The sequence below is a fragment of the Penaeus japonicus genome, unplaced genomic scaffold (assembly GCF_977035675.1).
Source record: "Penaeus japonicus unplaced genomic scaffold, GWHDUDI00000001_assembly GWHDUDI00000003, whole genome shotgun sequence".
NCBI lineage: Eukaryota > Metazoa > Arthropoda > Malacostraca > Decapoda > Penaeidae > Penaeus > Penaeus japonicus.
Window position 1 is genome coordinate 21636912 of NW_028234405.1, and position 17500 is coordinate 21654411.

The 17500-nt window shown below is 37.4% G+C and overlaps 1 protein-coding gene across 8 annotated transcripts in view; it reads right to left on the minus strand.

Annotated features, from left to right (window-relative positions):
• Nucleotides 1-2900: 2900 nt before the first annotated feature.
• Nucleotides 2901-17500, minus strand: part of Nup214 (nuclear pore complex protein Nup214) — a 16811-nt gene continuing 2211 nt past the window's right edge. Inside the window, exons 2-23 of one of the 8 annotated variants that reach the window (XM_043033707.2) lie at nucleotides 17044-17185; nucleotides 16694-16872; nucleotides 15775-15959; nucleotides 15448-15653; nucleotides 15187-15307; nucleotides 14821-15020; nucleotides 14383-14662; nucleotides 12262-12958; nucleotides 11918-12105; nucleotides 11532-11693; nucleotides 11169-11330; nucleotides 10414-10560; nucleotides 10071-10246; nucleotides 9078-9842; nucleotides 7184-8966; nucleotides 6821-6870; nucleotides 6253-6366; nucleotides 5984-6136; nucleotides 5563-5715; nucleotides 5007-5115; nucleotides 4528-4620; nucleotides 2901-3885 (exon numbers count right to left, since the gene is read on the minus strand). In XM_043033707.2, coding sequence (XP_042889641.2) covers nucleotides 3858-3885; nucleotides 4528-4620; nucleotides 5007-5115; nucleotides 5563-5715; nucleotides 5984-6136; nucleotides 6253-6366; nucleotides 6821-6870; nucleotides 7184-8966; nucleotides 9078-9842; nucleotides 10071-10246; nucleotides 10414-10560; nucleotides 11169-11330; nucleotides 11532-11693; nucleotides 11918-12105; nucleotides 12262-12958; nucleotides 14383-14662; nucleotides 14821-15020; nucleotides 15187-15307; nucleotides 15448-15653; nucleotides 15775-15959; nucleotides 16694-16872; nucleotides 17044-17185 — 6093 coding nt within the window. In that variant the 3' untranslated portion in view covers nucleotides 2901-3857. Of the gene's footprint in view, nucleotides 3886-4527; nucleotides 4621-5006; nucleotides 5116-5562; nucleotides 5716-5983; nucleotides 6137-6252; nucleotides 6367-6820; nucleotides 6871-7183; nucleotides 10247-10413; nucleotides 10561-11168; nucleotides 11331-11531; nucleotides 11694-11917; nucleotides 12106-12261; nucleotides 12959-14382; nucleotides 14663-14820; nucleotides 15021-15186; nucleotides 15308-15447; nucleotides 15654-15774; nucleotides 15960-16693; nucleotides 16873-17043; nucleotides 17186-17500 lie in introns of all 8 variants that reach the window. The other 7 variants (XM_043033706.2, XM_043033701.2, XM_043033702.2 and 4 more) reach the window with 7 other exon arrangements.

The window sequence follows — 17500 nt, forward strand, 5'->3', positions numbered from 1 at the left end:
TTACCAATTATTAGGGTCCTAGTATTAGAGTAATGTGTCAGGAGAGGATGGTTAAGTATGTATTATATACTGTATTATTGAAAACATACAAAAACGACCCCTTGCAACTATTTACTACATGTTTACATCAATAATGAAGTAGGTTTCTTGAATCTTTTTTTTTTTGTAGCTAGATATTAGAAGAAACTATGAATTAAATTCTTCGTTTTCTGCTGTGCATTCGTAGAATTAATCTTCTGAATCTATAATAATGCAACACTAGCAAAGTATCATTTATCAATAAATTGGAATCATTGCCATCAACATCAACAAATAACATAACATTACAGAAAACGTTAGTAGTGCAGAGACAAAGCTATTTGCATAATTGATTTTACATTTTTGAAGTTTCCTGACATGTTAACGTAAAATTTAGAAGCTTTATACTATTCCCGGACTCTTTTTAGATACAGATACAAATTTATCCATCATATGGAGAAAAAGCTCCAAAATCGACCCACTCAAGCTGGGAGTCAACCTCTGCATTGAGGCAATTCTCCTTCACCTAGATAACACATTGATTTAATGCCCTCCCGGAACAGAGAGGGGCATGGGGTATGGGGGCTTGTAATTCTTCTACGAATGAGTTGGCTATGTGTGGGGTGGGGACCCCCCTCCTTTCCTAACCAGGTGGGGTTGCACGTTCCCTAGACCTCCTACCAAGGATTTTTTTCGCCTGCCCACTCGTCGCTTCTGAATGTTTCGAAGTTGTATTAGTATACTTCGGGTTGAGCTTAAAACCAAGCTAAATCGTTTTGGGTTTTTTTATTTTTAATTTTTTTGTAAGGTCCATTGGTATTATTTATAAGGCACAAGATTCATATAGATATGATTTTTTGTGCATTGTATTTAATTTTCTATGCATTTGTACTATAAATAAAAAAAATGTGAAGAAATCTACAATAGTATCAGTATTAATATTTGGAGTGCTATTTTTTTTTTAGTAAAGCTGATTGAAACTGAGAAAATGATATTTGTTTTTTATCTTACATGTATTTTATCTCTATGTATCATCTTGTGTTATTAATCTAGTAAATAAAAATATGTATGCATTAATTCTATCTATTTATGTGTATGTATGCAGTTAGAATTTTAGGACAGGGCAAGCTGCAAAAACATGGCAGAGCTTTCTTAGAAAGAGCGCCTGTGACTGCCCTCTTTAGCGTATTGCTTCCCAGAATTGTTTAATTTGTTTACCTTTGTGTTCTTTCTATTTTTAATTTCCATGTTTCCTGAGTGCAATGTAGCTGGGGACCCTAACAAATAGAAGAAATTTCTATGTACCAGAATTCGTATTTAAACCAAAAAGAATTCAGGAACACCAACAATGCACTGTCCTAAGTCCTTAATGAGTTTTTCCATTACCCAGGGAATGAAGGTAGGGGAAAATGTATATTTATGGGGATCAAAATAAAATAATGGGATTGTTAACTTTCATGTGTTAGTGACAGAACATGAAACAAATAGTATAAGTAGTGATGAGAACAGAAAAGGAAAAGTTTTTCATTCTGTAGTCTTTGAATGATGAACATCCTAATCAATTATTCACCGTGCATCATTTAAATTTCTATATTTACATTAATAACTCTTAGAAAACTATTTTTTTGCAAGCGCTTAGAATTGATCAAAATACCCCATGCTCCATCTTCAACAATGGGAAGGACATTATAAAGAATGAGTAACTTTTCACTGAAAAACATAAAATCCATACACAATGTTACAAAATTCACTAAAAATATCTAAATTCCACTTCAATTCCACTGTTTTATTTCCTGCTCTTTACATGCATAAAAAATCGGGAAAAATTTTCATGAAAGTATAATTATCAATACAATTAAGGAATCCCTAAATTCAATATCTTACTTTAAATGGTTGTCCTTTCTTAACAAGGCACATCCTATCACTCTTCAATTGAATGTCTGTGCATGAAGTCACTTTGTTTCCATTAGAAGCTATTTAAGGATTAAGTTTTGTTAGGAAAGGCTAATAATCTCTATTTCCATTACCAAGACATATCCACACAATCATTATAGCATACCACTCTGTTGATTTTACTCCACTCCATCATGAGATAAATAGTTATAAAAAAATGCTAAACCATAATTCCATCTGTCAAAGGTGCTTTCCACACCTGCATTCATGCCTGCAACTTCTTGTTGTATCAGTTAAGAGTATAAGAGTTTTTTTTTTTGTGTTGATATCTAAGTTTTGATATGCTGAAGGAGCAGGTTTGGCACTAGGCTTGGTGGATAGGGAATTTTAACAAGAGTAAATATTATCATATAGAACTCAACATTACTAATGATTTCACTTGTATAAATATATCTTGTTCATGGACATGACTGCTTAAATAAATATGGGATGCTATATACAATTTGCCAATGATAATAGGCTTACACAATATTATAGAACACAAAATAAAATTAAAATACACAAAGACACAAACACGTAGAAGCATATACAATTGTTCTGCAGTATACAGACCATTTTCATAGATAAACATCATAAATTTTCTTATCTTTTCTCATTATCTTACTCTTTTCTGTATTTACCTTACTTTCTCTGCATACATAATCATAGCCTAGAAAGGAGTGAAAACACAAACACACTGGATTGTGATATGAACCTTGTTTGCATAACCAGGAGAATGCATGCTCATGCAAATGCACCAGCACTCGAAAGCAAACAATCATACCAACATACACACCAAAGTATGTGATTGTGCTCCTATGTCTGTTTGTATGTGCTCTGAGGAGCCATACACATATCATATGTAAACGGGTGAAATATGAGACATTAAATTCCATATTTCATATCTTGCTTAAAAAAATAGGAATAAGGATAGCAATAAAACGAACATATGACTGCTCATTATAATTGAAAGGGAAAGAAAAATAAAGAAAAACAACTCTTAAACAGCAGTAGGCCAACTACATCAGTTTTAAAACTGTACACTTGAAAAGGAAGCACTTGTATACAATGGCTGATTCAAGTAAAATGTACAATAGAATTAAAAACAAGGTAAGCTAGAATAAGGGTAATGGGTAACAACTGAACTCTATATCACTAATAAATTGTTTATGTAAATTTGATTAAACTTTTCACATATTTTCATAAAAAATATGATACTATATATGGTTCTGAAATAAGTTTCTTTATTCATTCTTTTAAGTGACTTAATCCATACTGTACAATGAAAAGGACCACCACACATAAAAGGGCAAAGTATGATCCATTCAAAAAAAGTGAACTGCACAACTTTTGTGCCCCTACTTAAAATAGTGAATACTGTTACAATCATACTCCATCTAAGTTAAAACACTATGACTGATGGTTAATGTGCATAGTTTGTCAGCGGAGGTCTGAAATCCTTATGAGAATTGGTAAATCTTACACTCTGTTACCCATACCTTCTTCCTAAAGTCGTGGTAAATCCTTCACTATAACATTATTTACTATAATTTTTCAATTCATTTGTCAATGCATAAGATGTATAATAATAATTTCACAATATAATAGGTCACAGCAGGTATTTCTGAAAGGGTAATTGAATTGATTCACAACTTACAACAAATATCTGTGTATGTATTCAAAACATCCCATTAGTTTTAACACATTTGTAAGATTTCTTTTTATAGCAATTGTCTTTTTTTCTAAATGTTAAAAAAAGGGTGAAGGAAAAAAGCTTCTCTAGCCAAGTGGTCCCCTTCTTGGCACAGGGATAAAATATCAACAAGTGTAGGTACACGTCCAATACCACCAAAATCAGTAGCTGGTAACAAAGATGTCGCACTCATTCATCATGAATCCAGGGTATCTCATCGCCATGATGAAAAGCTGCTTCCACTGTAAATGAACAAGATTGTAATTAATAAACAAGCACTGAAGATAGAAAGTGATTAGCTTTGATGTGTGTGAATTATATAAACAAGTTAAATTTTCTTCATAAATTCTTGTCAGTAGTTCCCTACAGTAAATATAACAGCTAATAAAGTGCATCCATAGGGGAAACAACTAATAGAGTGTGGACTAAAAAGGGAAAGAGAAGAAGAAAAGAAATCACTAATATCAGTAGTTACTTTATCATTAAAAAGTTTAGGTTGCCTTTCCTTGTTCACAGAGTTCACACAGTTCACAGAGATTGAGTATTCTATAATGAAACTTTCCATTTCTATCCTTAACCCTTTGGTACAGGATGAACATAAAATAACCCAGTCTTTCACCTTGCCCAATACTGGCAGCATGCTCATTGCTGGATGAACCAAACAAGTAAGGTTGCTCTTTCTTTTGTGTCCCCCCCCAGACATAGATAGATGACAGAATAAGTAAATATTAAATGCAAATAAGAATAACTAAATGTGAGAGTGAGAGTAAGAAAGAGTGAGGAAACATAAGAAAGATTACAAGTTTACAAAAATTATATTATGTAACACACACAGACACACACACACACACATGGCACTTGTGGCTAGAGTTTTGAGACCTTACCTGGCAAATGAGTTCCCACCTCCAAAAGTGCCCCCAGTGGACTGTTGCTGGGCTACACTACCAAAGGAGGCTGCATTATTCTGGGCTGCAAAACTAAGAGAGAAATAGGTATCAACATTGGTGGCCACAGTAATAGCATAGCATGATTAACAGTAATAATACTGAAATAATACATCTATGGCAGTTATGTCAGATACTACTACTGGTGATAATGACAACAAAACATTAACAGGTAAATGACCACTTTATAATAGTACTAATCAATCTTCATAAAAATATAAAACAACAAAATTACTCCTATTACTGATAATAAAAAGAACATCAACAAACTGTAATTAGAATAATCAAAAAAGTATAAACTTTATAATCAATAAAACAAATATACTAAATATTTATGAAGGAGAAAAATAAAATAAAAACCTAATTATAACTATTCTCACAGTAACTCCAATGCCATTATAAAGAGAACAACAACCTACTTCCCAAAGCCGGATGAGTTGGTGGGCGCAGAGCTGCCCACTGTACCGAACGTTGTCCCACCGGAGGAGGCAAAGGCACCAAACCCAGCACCACCTGAAGATGTGTTTGCTTCAGTAAACACAAAGATGGAAAGCATTAAAAGAAAAACAAAATGAAAAAAAGGGGGGGAATAAGAAACTATACAAAAATATAAACTCTTTCAAATTTCAACAAAACAATAAAGAAAAGTAATGAAAAGAATGACAGATAAAACATAATAAATTCCATTATACTGACATAATCTGCACATTTCTGAAACCACACTGAGCATGAAGTAATTTTTTCCACCTCACCATTTAGTCGATAGAAACAAGAGCAAGACAAACTTTTATTTGAGAAATTTAGTCACTTCAAAAAATATTTTGTATGAAGAATGAATGGTCCAGTTCATACATATTGACCTTATCAACCATGATTACTTGTGCAAAATGTGTCAGTTAATTATGAGAACCAGAAATAATGAAAATTAAATAACAAACAAAAATTCAAGAACAAAAAAGCCAGAACATTCAGTACCTGTTGACACATTACCTGTTGAGGTGGGCATGGAAGACCCAAAAGTAGGTGATCCCCCAAATGCTGGGGAACTTCCAAACTTAGGTGGTGACCCAAAGACCGGTGCTGCACCAAAGGCTGAGGCACCTCCAAATGTTCCTCCACCACCAAAAGCTGTAGAAAAAAGGAAATCTTATGTCTTTATTTACTTAAATTTTTACTATTTGAAACAAGTGACAAAGTAATAAAAGTAAAAGGTATGCTAAAAATACCATAGACAGAGCCTCACAAAAAGATAGAAAAATGACAATAATTTCCTCTCAAATTTGAATCTTCCCTTTGGACAAAGGGAAACAAACTTAATTTCAGATGTCATTAAAATAGTAACTATAGCAATATAATAATTATCCCTTGCACTGATGAAAACCCAAGAAATACATACAGGATTTCTGAGGTGTTGCTGTCCCAAAGCCACTCTGCACGGCTTGACCCACAGGGCTGGAGAAGGTAGAATTTGCTCCATTGTTTGCAGAACCCCCAAAGGTCATTCCTCCAAATGTGCTGCTTGCCTGGTTTGTGCCCCCACTAAAAAGGCCTGCAGAGAAATGGATATTAAGATGATGCTAAAAACAAAATATATGAACAAAACAAGAAAAAACATTAAGCATGAAATAAAATCATCAGCAAACAAGTTTATGAGAAATTCCTTACTGGACTGAGGCTTAGCTTCGCCAAAGTTGAGAGAACCAAAGACATTCTTATTAGCATTTTCCTGGCTTGGTTTACCACCAAGTCCACTGAACAACCCACTTCCTCCACCAGATCCTATGGGAAAAGAATAAATATCAAATATAGAATAAAAATGCAAGGTAACAAAAACTAAATTATATCCAAAATTTGGTGATTTTGCCTTATATCTACACTTTCTGTTCCTGTATTTGGCTTCTTTTTAAAACTCTTTTATATAAACTTAATCTGGTCCTTTTAGATGATCATACCTGGATAATTTTTCATGCTGTGTCAGTATATTTTCACTAACTTTATTTTCCACCTCATCTCCAGTTGCTATTTCCTAGCAATTCATATTCCAGAAATTCTAAGAAAATTTATCAAAATGAGTTGTCAGATAGTATAAAACCCTTCACTATTTTGAAATTAAGCTAGGGTATATTAGACATAATACAAGTCCCTCTTTTTACCCTCACTGTAAGTTAACGCTTGATCATAAACAAAAAAATCTTAGTGTAGAAATTAAATGTTACAATTCAGATGTACCTACCAGACCCAAATGCAGAAGATCCAAAGACAGATGAACTGGAATTATCACTGCTGAAAGAGGTAAATATCATTATGCTTCACATAGCACACAATTTCATTTTGAAAAGGAAAATAAGAGTAAAAGTGAGCATGACATTAAGAGGAAAGAGACAATCAGATAAGCACACATGGTGAATGAGTGATAGAGAGTGAGAAAGAAAAACAGATTTTGAGCTATTATGCAATAATCATTCAATATGATTCACCTAGAATCTATACCATATCACTAATAACAAAGTATAAACAACAATTCAAGCAATCAGAAGTAATGAGACTTTGATGACCTTAAATGTATCTAGATAAAATTACTGATTGTTCACACTACCTTTTTGCATTAAAGGGTGAGGCTCCCTGTGATGGAGTCTGTCCAAAAACTGATCCTGAGGTCCCACTTCCAAATCCAGAGCTGGTGATTGGCTGGCCAAATACAGAGCCTCCTGTGGTCTGTGATAATGCAGAGCCCCCAAAAGGTGAGGATGACTGTGTCCCTGAGCTGCCAAACACAGATCCTCCCTGACTGCTACTGCCAAATACTGATCCGGTAGCAGTTGTTGGTTGGGACCCAAATACTGACCCAGTAGAAGTAGTAGGTTGGGACCCAAATACTGACCCAGTAGAAGTAGTAGGTTGGGATCCAAATACTGATCCAGGTGCATTGGTAGATTGAGATCCAAATACTGAACTTGATGATGGACTCTGTGGACTTTGACCAAAGACAGAGTTTGTTACTTGAGGTGATGTTTGGCCAAACACAGAGCCACTTGCAGTTGTGGTTGTAGCAGACGTTAAACTGAAGCCACCTGTAGAAGAATTTAGTGTGCTAAATGCTGAGCCAGAACTGGAAGTTGTCAGAGCCCCAAAGGCTGATGCTCCAAAAGTGGACGTTGATGACGAAGGAGCAGCTGAACCAAAGAGAGATCCAGATGATGAAGTGGCTGATGCAGCTGTGCCAAACACACTTCCACTAGAAGTTGTGGCCAAGCCACTTTCAGAAACCGATGAAGTAGCGGGAGATGTAGAGCCAAAAAGAGACCCTGATGATGAAGGTGCTACAGCAGCTGTGCCAAACATGCCACCACTACTGGAGGTAACCACAGTGCTCCCTGAAGCTGCTAACGATACAGCTGGAGAACCAAAGAGAGATCCAGTGGATGCTGAGGCAGATGTTCCACCACCAAACACACTTCCAGTGACACTTGAAACTGGAGTTGTTTTTGCAGCTGAGGCTGTTGTAGGAGAGCTAAAGAGTGCCCCTGAGGATGAAGAATCTGATGCAGCGGTGCCAAATATACCTCCAGAAGCAGCCGTGGAAGGAGTCGTAGAACTAAAGAGTGATCCAGAACTAGCAGTACCACTAAATAAGCTTCCACTGGTAGTAGGGGCTGATGAGATTCCAGGAGCTGATGATATGGGAGCTGGAGAACCAAAAAGAGATCCTGTTGGTGAGGGGGACGTAGGTGCTGCGAACATGCTTCCACTAGATGTAGTGGCTGAGCTGCTTCCAGAAACAGTAGATGGAGGCAAAAACAAGGAGGACCCTGACAAAGTGCTGGAGTTTGAGAATATACTAGCAGTAGAAGTTGTGTTTGTTGATGTTACAGTGCTAACAGGTGATGATACACTCTTTATAGTAACAGAAGAAGTTCCACCAAAGAGGCTGCCAGATGAAGAGAAAAGGCTACCTGATGATGAAGGTGCTGTACCTCCAAATAAACTACCAGACTGGGTTGTTGTGGAGGAAGAATTTGAAAACAAACTTCCTGTGTTTGTTGGTTCTGCACCTGAAAAAATGCTGCTCTTTGTAGTAGCTGTTTTGTTACTGAATATGCTTGCTGCTGAGGAGGATGCTGTAGTATCTGCACTTGATGTTGAAGCTGTGGTGGTCAAAGTTGTGGTTGCAGTGGTTCCCCCAAACAAGCTTGAAGAAGTTGCTGTTTTTCCTCCAAACAATTTTGCAGGTGTTGATGATGGTCCTCCAAACATGCTTGTACCAGTGCCAGCTGCTCCTCCACTGAAAATACTTCCAGCTGCAGGTGCACTTGAATTGCCAAACAAACTTCCACTGCTGGCTGGTCCTGATCCACCCAATGTGTTACTCCCTAGTGAAGCTGTTGATGGCGAAATAAGCTTTTCAGATACTATGTCATCAATGATATATAAGTTTACTGGTTCTGCCTTACTCAGTTTTCCAAATACGATACTAGTCTCATTAGACTTACCTGGTGTACTACCAGCAGCAACTGGCGTTACTGTTAAAGGTGCAGTAGAAGTGGTAGATGGTTCCTCTGTCCCTGAAGAAGCAACTGTAGCAGAGGCTATTGAGGAAGTGGTTTGAGGTGTTAATGATGGTGTGCCAGTTTCAGTTGCCAGAGATGTCTTTGAGAACAAACTTGCAGTTGTAGTAGTTAGTACTGAGCTTGGAGCACTAAAGGACAAAGTGTTTGTACTGCTTGATACGGAAGGCAGAGAGGAGCTTGCACTAGATGGAATTACATTGCTAAAGAGGTTGGTAGATGCAGTTGGTGGTTTGAAGGAGAAAGAGGCCCCAAACGAAGGAGGTGAAGTTGTAGTTGCAGTGCTTCCCACTGTTGTAACCACTGCACAAGTAGAGGGTAAAGACAATGATGAACCAGAAGCTGCTGTAGCTGAAAATCCTACTGCAGAGGGTGATGAGGAAGCACCCTTGAAAGAAAAAGCAGAAGAGACAGAAGGAAGTGAAGACTGTGCAGAGGATACTGTAATTTTATTAGAATCAGTCAAAGAAGCAGTCCCCAGACCAGATGAAGCAGTATCAAAGCTTAGGGATACAGTGTTGGAAAGGTTTGTCCCATTGGGAGTGGTGCTGGGTACTTTTGATACCATAGATGAAAGTGCTAGTAAAGGACTTGCACTCTTGGCTCCATCTTCTAGCTTGACACTGGGCGTCTGGGGAGGAGTTATGTCTTCATATTGAACCTTCCCCAGACTGACACTACCCACAGATGCTGCTGCAATAGAAGGTACAGCAGTGAATGAGAATCCAGTCTTGTTACTCCTTAATGCTGCAACTTCAGCATCCTTTGTTGCTGGAACATTTGGGATATTGGCTGTCTGTTTAACAGATGAAAAGGGACTGGAGGTTCTAGACTCTGAAGCTGATCCAAAATCAACAGACTTTTGAAGGGCTTCTGATTTGGCACCAAGACTGTTAACAGGGGAGGGAGTGTTCTTACGGTTGGGTGTTGAGAAGGTCTGAGGGCCAAAGGAAGAGAGAGTAAAGTCCAAAGCAGGAGACGATACAGAGTGGTTGACGAGTAGTGATGAGCTGTTGGGCAAGTTACTAGAATCGTTGAAAAGGGTACTGTTCTGGAGAGATGTGAGGTTCATTCGGGGAACACTTGTGCATTTTCTGGAGAAAGAGACAAAAGTTTTAATGAATAAATATGCATAATATACAAATGTATAGGTCTATAAACAAACCCACAGGTACATCTACCCACACAATCACATACATATTTGTAAATAGCCACTCCCACATCTGCATACAGCAAAAGAAATTTTCCTCTGCAAACTTACTTAACTGGGACAGTGGTCCTCTGTGCCAAGAGTTTCTGCAGTCGGTCCTGCTTCTCTGGGGGTAGCATTTTGACAGGAGAAACACGCATTGATGATGACAGGGAAGTTTCCCTCATACTCTTCTCTAAGCTGGCAAATATTTCCTCACTGAAAGTTTGAATTAAAAAGTTGAATTAACAAAGTTCATAGAGACAAATGTAAATGAAAGGTATGAATGAGACTGAATATCTAAACAACGCAAGAGATGTATTTGGCTCATGTTGATGGAGGTCTTTCTCAAAAATACATGTATTTTTGAGAAAAACCTTCATCAAAACTAGTCAAAATACATCTCTTGCATTGTTTAGATATTCAGTCTCATTCACCTTTCTTTTATCTTAAAGAGTTAAGTTGGGCCCTTAACCCATTGGTCACGGTATTAAATAAATATTTGTGCAATAAGATGGCTGGTTTACATTGTCTGGCATGGTGCCATCCGTGTCTATGACCAACTCTGCTTTTGCAGCAAATCATGCCATCTGCTGCTAATGGGTTAAGCATATTTGACAAACAAAGATTATGCTCTCTTTATATTTTCAATTTAGCAGGTTATAACCTCTAATTTCAATATATGAATCTATTCATAATAAAACTGCACACTGAATGACTTACACAACTTTCTAATATAAAGACAAAGCCAAAAGAAATTCCAATCTAGAGTCAACAAACTGAAATACAATGGAAAGCAACAAGCAATAACATAATTTCTCTCTTACTCATCCTGGTAGGTCCCCTGGAGGCTGCCGGAGAGAGAGTGAAGCTGCAGAGCCTTCACCTTCTCACACAGGACATCAAACTGCTTGTCCAGGGCCACGCGGAAACTGTGGCTCTTCAGAAGGGCATGGTAGAGGGTCTCTGATGCCGGTAACTCTTTTTTCCTGTTACAACACATGGCTAAGTTATATCAAACTAGTAGTACTATATGGTGAATAGAAATGAAGAAGAAAAAAGTAAAACTACAAGTACATGCAAATCACAAGAATGTACTCTTGAAGAGAAAAAGAAAGAAAGAAAGAAAAGATAATCTCAAACAATTTAGCTGAACTAAGTGAACTAAGTTTCTCATTCCCAATACTTACTTTTTGCTGCTGGCTGCATTTGTGAACTCAGCCCAGTCGAGATGTAACCTTGTGTTAACTTCAGTGAGTTGGCTTTGCAAGTACTGGTACCTTGAACGAATCTCCTCTAGCCTCCTGCGACTCTGTGGGTCTAAGGGTCGAGACTGCAGGGACATCAAGTGCCTGCAAAATGTTCATTATGAGGACAGTGATCTTGATAGAAAGAAGAAGATTGATAAAGAACTTATTATCTCTCTCTCAATCACACTCACTCACTCACACACACACATATACATATATGTATAGCTAAGCATAAAAATAATTTCTTTGTTTCATTCCCTGTTCTTTATTTCCTTTTCATATTTCCCTCTTGCAATCTCATTACTCCATTTGGCTTTCTTACTCACCTTGGATTCTTTCGTTTTTGTAGCTGTCCCTCTGCTTCCTCTCGCAATGTGTAACCTTCTAGGACCTTTGAGTGCAGCTGCATTACCTCTGCCTTCAGCTCAGCAGTGGTGGACGACATCTGATCAATCCATGTCTTCTGTTCTACCAAGGAGCTACGGATTTTGCCCATCTCCTCTTTTTTCCCTATCTGCATGGTTGAAGGAGGTATTATAATCATTTTCAAAAAACATTTTTTTTTTTTAGCAGTAACAATAAAAACAAAACAAAACAAAACAAAAAGATTAGAAAAGTAAGAAAAGAAAAGACGAAGCAGAAGAAGAAATAATAAGATGCATAAACTTACCTCAATCTGACACTGGTTGTTGATGAGGTGGTCACTAAATTCCTTTTCAAAATTTGATGTTATTGCCATTATGGCTGGCATGAGATCTGGCTCTGCTCTTTTTCCAGAACCCAATTTCTGTGTTGGCAAGGGTGATGCTGGACTCTGAGAGCTCCTGGCTATCTGGTTCTCTGTTGACTTGGGTGTAACTGGCATCACTGGGGTGGGAGACTTGGATTTTAAGGGTGTAGAACTGAAAGCAGGCTTACCCTGACTGATGCTACCAGCACCACTGTCTGCCTTTGGCAATACATTTGTTAAGTTTACTCCCTGTGTGCTCACATTCCTTGCTGGATCAGAGGGCTGTGGTTGCATGAAACCTGGCTGTGATGATGGTTCAAGCTGAGGGGTTAACTTTGTTGTAGGAGCCTTAAACTGGAGTGAGGACATTGGTGTACTGGATGAAACAGAGCTGGCTGTAGCTGCTGATGTAGAAGCCTGTTGGAAAAGGGTTGTAGGGGCTGCAGGGGTTGCACTTGGTTTTGACAAAGTCATTGGTGCTTGTTGTTGTACTTTCCCAAACAAACTTGTACCCCCAGAATTTCCAAAGAGATTTGATCCTGATCCTTGAGAGAATGAAAAGTTTGTCTGTGGCTTGTCAGCAGCTGTAGCAGTTTGCTGAAAAGGAATGGCCCCAAAGGAAGATGTTGGTGCCATGCTGCAATGGGAGAAATGAATAATCTATATTATAAATTTATATATTTCTTAACCCATTCACGCCGGGGCGGAATTTCGCCTACTCCCGATAACGCCGGGAAGATTTCAAGCGCGCAACCGTTCGTGCCGGGGTGTTTTCCCGCTGCGCGCGGTCGCTCTGACGCTCGCAGAGCGTTTTTCACCCACCCTATCCTTATGGTTTGCGTGAATGCGTCTAAAGTGTAATCATGTGTAGAAAGTAGTGCTATGTTCAGAGGATGTATATCAGTCGAAAAAGATGTTATAGCACTGTTTTTTTTAGTGTTATTCTATTGAACTTTTTCCATATTCTTTACTCCTATGTTGTAATACCAATGGGAAGTGGAAGCATTCTTCTAGTGAGGTAACAAACATAGTTTTTTTTTTTCAATTTTTTTTTTCTTCCTAAACGAAAAGAAAGAGAATATGAACAACCATACATGTGCATACAAGTGAATGCAAGTAACAGCAATGTTTTTTCAAGTGTCATTTTCTTTTAGTGGGGCAACAAAAAGATGTTATATAATTTTTTTATTTTTATTTTTTTTTATTCCTCGGCCAATTACAATTGATTTTACGATAGTCTTTCGACTCAGATCATCATATTCAACAAATCAGAAACAGAAATCACCATGCCGTACTCAAGATTACGTATGTACCTTTGACGTCATTCATATTACGTTATATCCCATTTTCTACTATTTAGAAGGATAAACTAAAGTAGCTAAGACAAATCAAGTATGAAAATCGAATTGTACTAAGAATAATCTATCATTCTAATGCGGACGTTTCAGCACGTCGCTACTGGCCTCCCGGCGCGCGGGCCGAAAATGTAGCACGTGCCAGGACGTCACCCGGGTCCGGGGCTTTTTTCGACCACGTGTCAGCACGTCAACCGGCGCGAATGGGTTAATTGTGAGTGATTGTCATTACAGAAACAACAGTATTATCCTTATTTCTAAACAAAACTTACTATATTTTACTTAGACATAAATTTTCATAGAAGTTTTCTAATAACGTTAATTCACTACTTTTCTAAGCTTCTTTTCAGATCTCTATCTTGGCAACTTGATAAGTAAACAATTATTACAAGTATTATTAGCTCACCTGCTACAATCAATAATTATAATTTTAAAAACATTCTTTTTTGTAATATATTCAACAAGTTTTTAAATATCAAAAACTGATCTCAGCGTCTTCGAAACAAAGAAGTAAAATTTTCCTAAAAAAAAAAAAAAAAAAAAAAAAAAAAAAAAAAAAAAAAAAAAAAAAAAAATATATATATATATATATATATATTATATATATATATATATATATATATATATATATATATATATATATATTATATATATATATATATATATATATATATATATATAGACCTTCATAAATAGAATACTATACCTTTTGAACATTGATGGAGAACTGCTGACCTCTCCTACAGTTCCCAGCTTTGGTGTTGCATCAGGTGGAGCAGCTGAAGATGAAGTTGTTGATGCAGGTACAACATAACTGCAAACTCCTGGAAACTGATCTGGGGTCCTGTGCCCTGTATTGGGAAGGGCCTCTGCCATCTTGGTCAAGACTGGTGCCCCAGCAGCATTATTCACAAAATGGAAAATGTTGAGTTCTCCACCCGTTGACAATGCATAAAGAACTGGACAGGGTCCACTTGTGCTTCCATCTGAAAATTGTAGCATTGTAAGTTTCAGCCTACCAATATACTGATTACTAAAATTACCCTCAATGTCAAAAAGAGAGAAATAACTTACTGTGCAGAATGCATTTCAAATAAAATCATCATGAATATCCCAATACATGAATACATAAATAATCCACTACCTTTGTGGGTGAAACTCTTTAAAGAAGTAAAGTCCACAGCCATCCCTAGCGCATAAGTCTCCTTGGTGACAGAGATGTTGTGCAGGCCAGCTCCACTCCCTTCTTCCATCTCATACTCACACCAACCCTCGCCTCCATTCTCTGCTTTCCCTAATACACCCAGCTGAACAGCTCTTGAGGACAGCACACACATAACACTCCTGAAATTCATATTTTTTCATTAAGCAATTATTTTTTTCTGACAAGTATACTTTTTTGTGGGATGAACTATCAACTCTGAATCTAGTGTTTTGATACTCTTGAAGACCTATTTAATATCATATCTCACATACTTATGAAAGGCAAAGAAGATGCCACATCCCTTACCATTCTGTGATAAAGACAGGGTAGAACATAGGTGGTCTTGGGCCTTGGTTATCATTGCAAAGGAACTCATACAAGACATACTTTGGCTCTTTTCCTTTTGGTGCACTAATGAACATCATCACTGCAAAAGACAGAAAAACAGGGTGAATGAGTCACAGAAGAATCTAGAGATATTTTTACATTTTCAAATGTTTGCTTTACTTCTATTATTTTTTTTTATTCTCACTTTCTCACAATATCATATAAAACTTTATAATTTACCATGGCCTCCCTCCTCAGCCTCTTGTTTATACCCAATGAAGAACTCAGTGCTTGTAAACCATGTGATACTCAGTACAGCACCCAGTTCTTCCATAGGTGGTCTTGCAATGTTTCTCACAGGGGTAAGGTCAGGCTTGAACAAGGCCAGGGATCCATCAGTTAAACCTACAGTCAGCTGCTTGCCTTTCGGTGACCATCCCACAGCACTGAAGGAGAATTTTTTTTTCTATCAGCTAAAGAGTTAAAAAAAAGTATTGTAATTCTATCTCAAATCTTTTACATTACTGAAAAAAAATTGCAAAGTGCAATCAAACCTCTGCCTCTTACCATGCCTTTATCTCCACTGTTTTCACATCAACACAATTGTCTTTCAGTAAGATGATGGAGAGAGAGCCTGGTGAGGTGGCCACAGCAACATTGTTGGCTACCATGGGGTTCCATGCGATACCCTGCACACGAGATCCACCCACTTGGCCAATGGCAGTGCTTGCAAATGGTGTCTGGTTTGCACACTAAATGTAAAAAGAATAGTGTGAGTAAATAAAATGGGGGGGAAAATCTTGAAGACACCTGACATTAAGAATATAAAATCTGACACAAATTTGAAGGACACAACAATCTAAGAAACTAGTCTCTTATGCTATTTACACTGCAAATAAAAGTGACAAAATCGTCGCTGATATGTGGGGATGGCATCAGGTATACTGGGAAAATTATGGGCAATTGAAATCAAAACAAATAATACTATACTATGCTAATAATGCTCAAATAATTACTGAGGATCAACTGAGGGTTGCTACCATAACAGTGGCATACTGTCAATGGATTCCTGTAACCTTTATGACACTGAGGCAAAGACAAACAAACCTTCACCACCTACATTCTTTCAAGATAGAATTTGGTTTGGTTCCTTATTTGACAATAATCCCCATGGTGAGGTTGGTTATCCATTCACTCGAGTACTGAAGGTGTGGAGGCTATGATGATTGCTAAATGCTGCACAACAATAATTCCCATAAATGCTGTAGCCATTAATTTGTGACAGAAATAGCATAAAAGAAAAGACTGATGTGCTCAATAAGATAGTTTAGATTTTACATTACTAGTTCTGGGCACCAATTTAAGATTTACCTAGGAAAATATATACACACAACAGTAATTTAAATCTACATATTGGGATTCCAACAGACAGGCAAGGACTGAAGATAAAGGAAGAGGATCTAAAACCATCTGACTAACAACTTACCCCATGCACAAAGTTGCGGCATTCATAGAAAAGCGCATGAGGAATGTTGCCATGGATGACAACGGCCATGAGGGTGAGGCCATCACAGCTGGCCACAAGGTGTGTGATGGGAGCTCCTGTGTCTACGGTTGCCACATCTTTTTTCCCGCCATCAGCCAAGAGTGCTTGTGACTGGTAGACTGAAGTAGAGACATATTATTAAAATTCATGGACACTACAGACAGTAGGGATCATTTGACATATTCACTGAAAAGGAAATGTTTCTTGAATTCTGATATGGCTAGTTCTATTAGCTACAACCCCTCCTTGAGAAGCTACACAATGAATTATGAGCCAACACTACTACATACCTTTAAAAGTTGTCCCAAGAGCAGCGAAGACGAGTCCATATTTTGGAGAAACTGCTACTAAGGAGCAATTTTCATTTTGGGATGGCAGTAATGAAGCATCACTCGGGAAAACTGACACGTGATCAGTGATGAACTTAAATGTCTGAAAGGAGAATTAAAAAGTAATATAATTGGTATTGATCTTATTATCATACCTTACTCATGAGACATGCATGGCAGTATGTATAATAAACATGTAGATGTGGAGTTAGCCACTAAACCTAAACAATGTGTAGAAAACGATGATCCAAGACTGTTCTCATCTATGGTAATATTTGTGCAAACTGAAAATAAAACTATTCAGTGTAGAAATATAATACTTGCAGCAGCTCCTTCAACCTTCATCCTTCGCTGATAAATGACTTTATAAAGCACTTTTATTTTATCTGATATGAACTTGTTTGGAAAAGATCCAAAT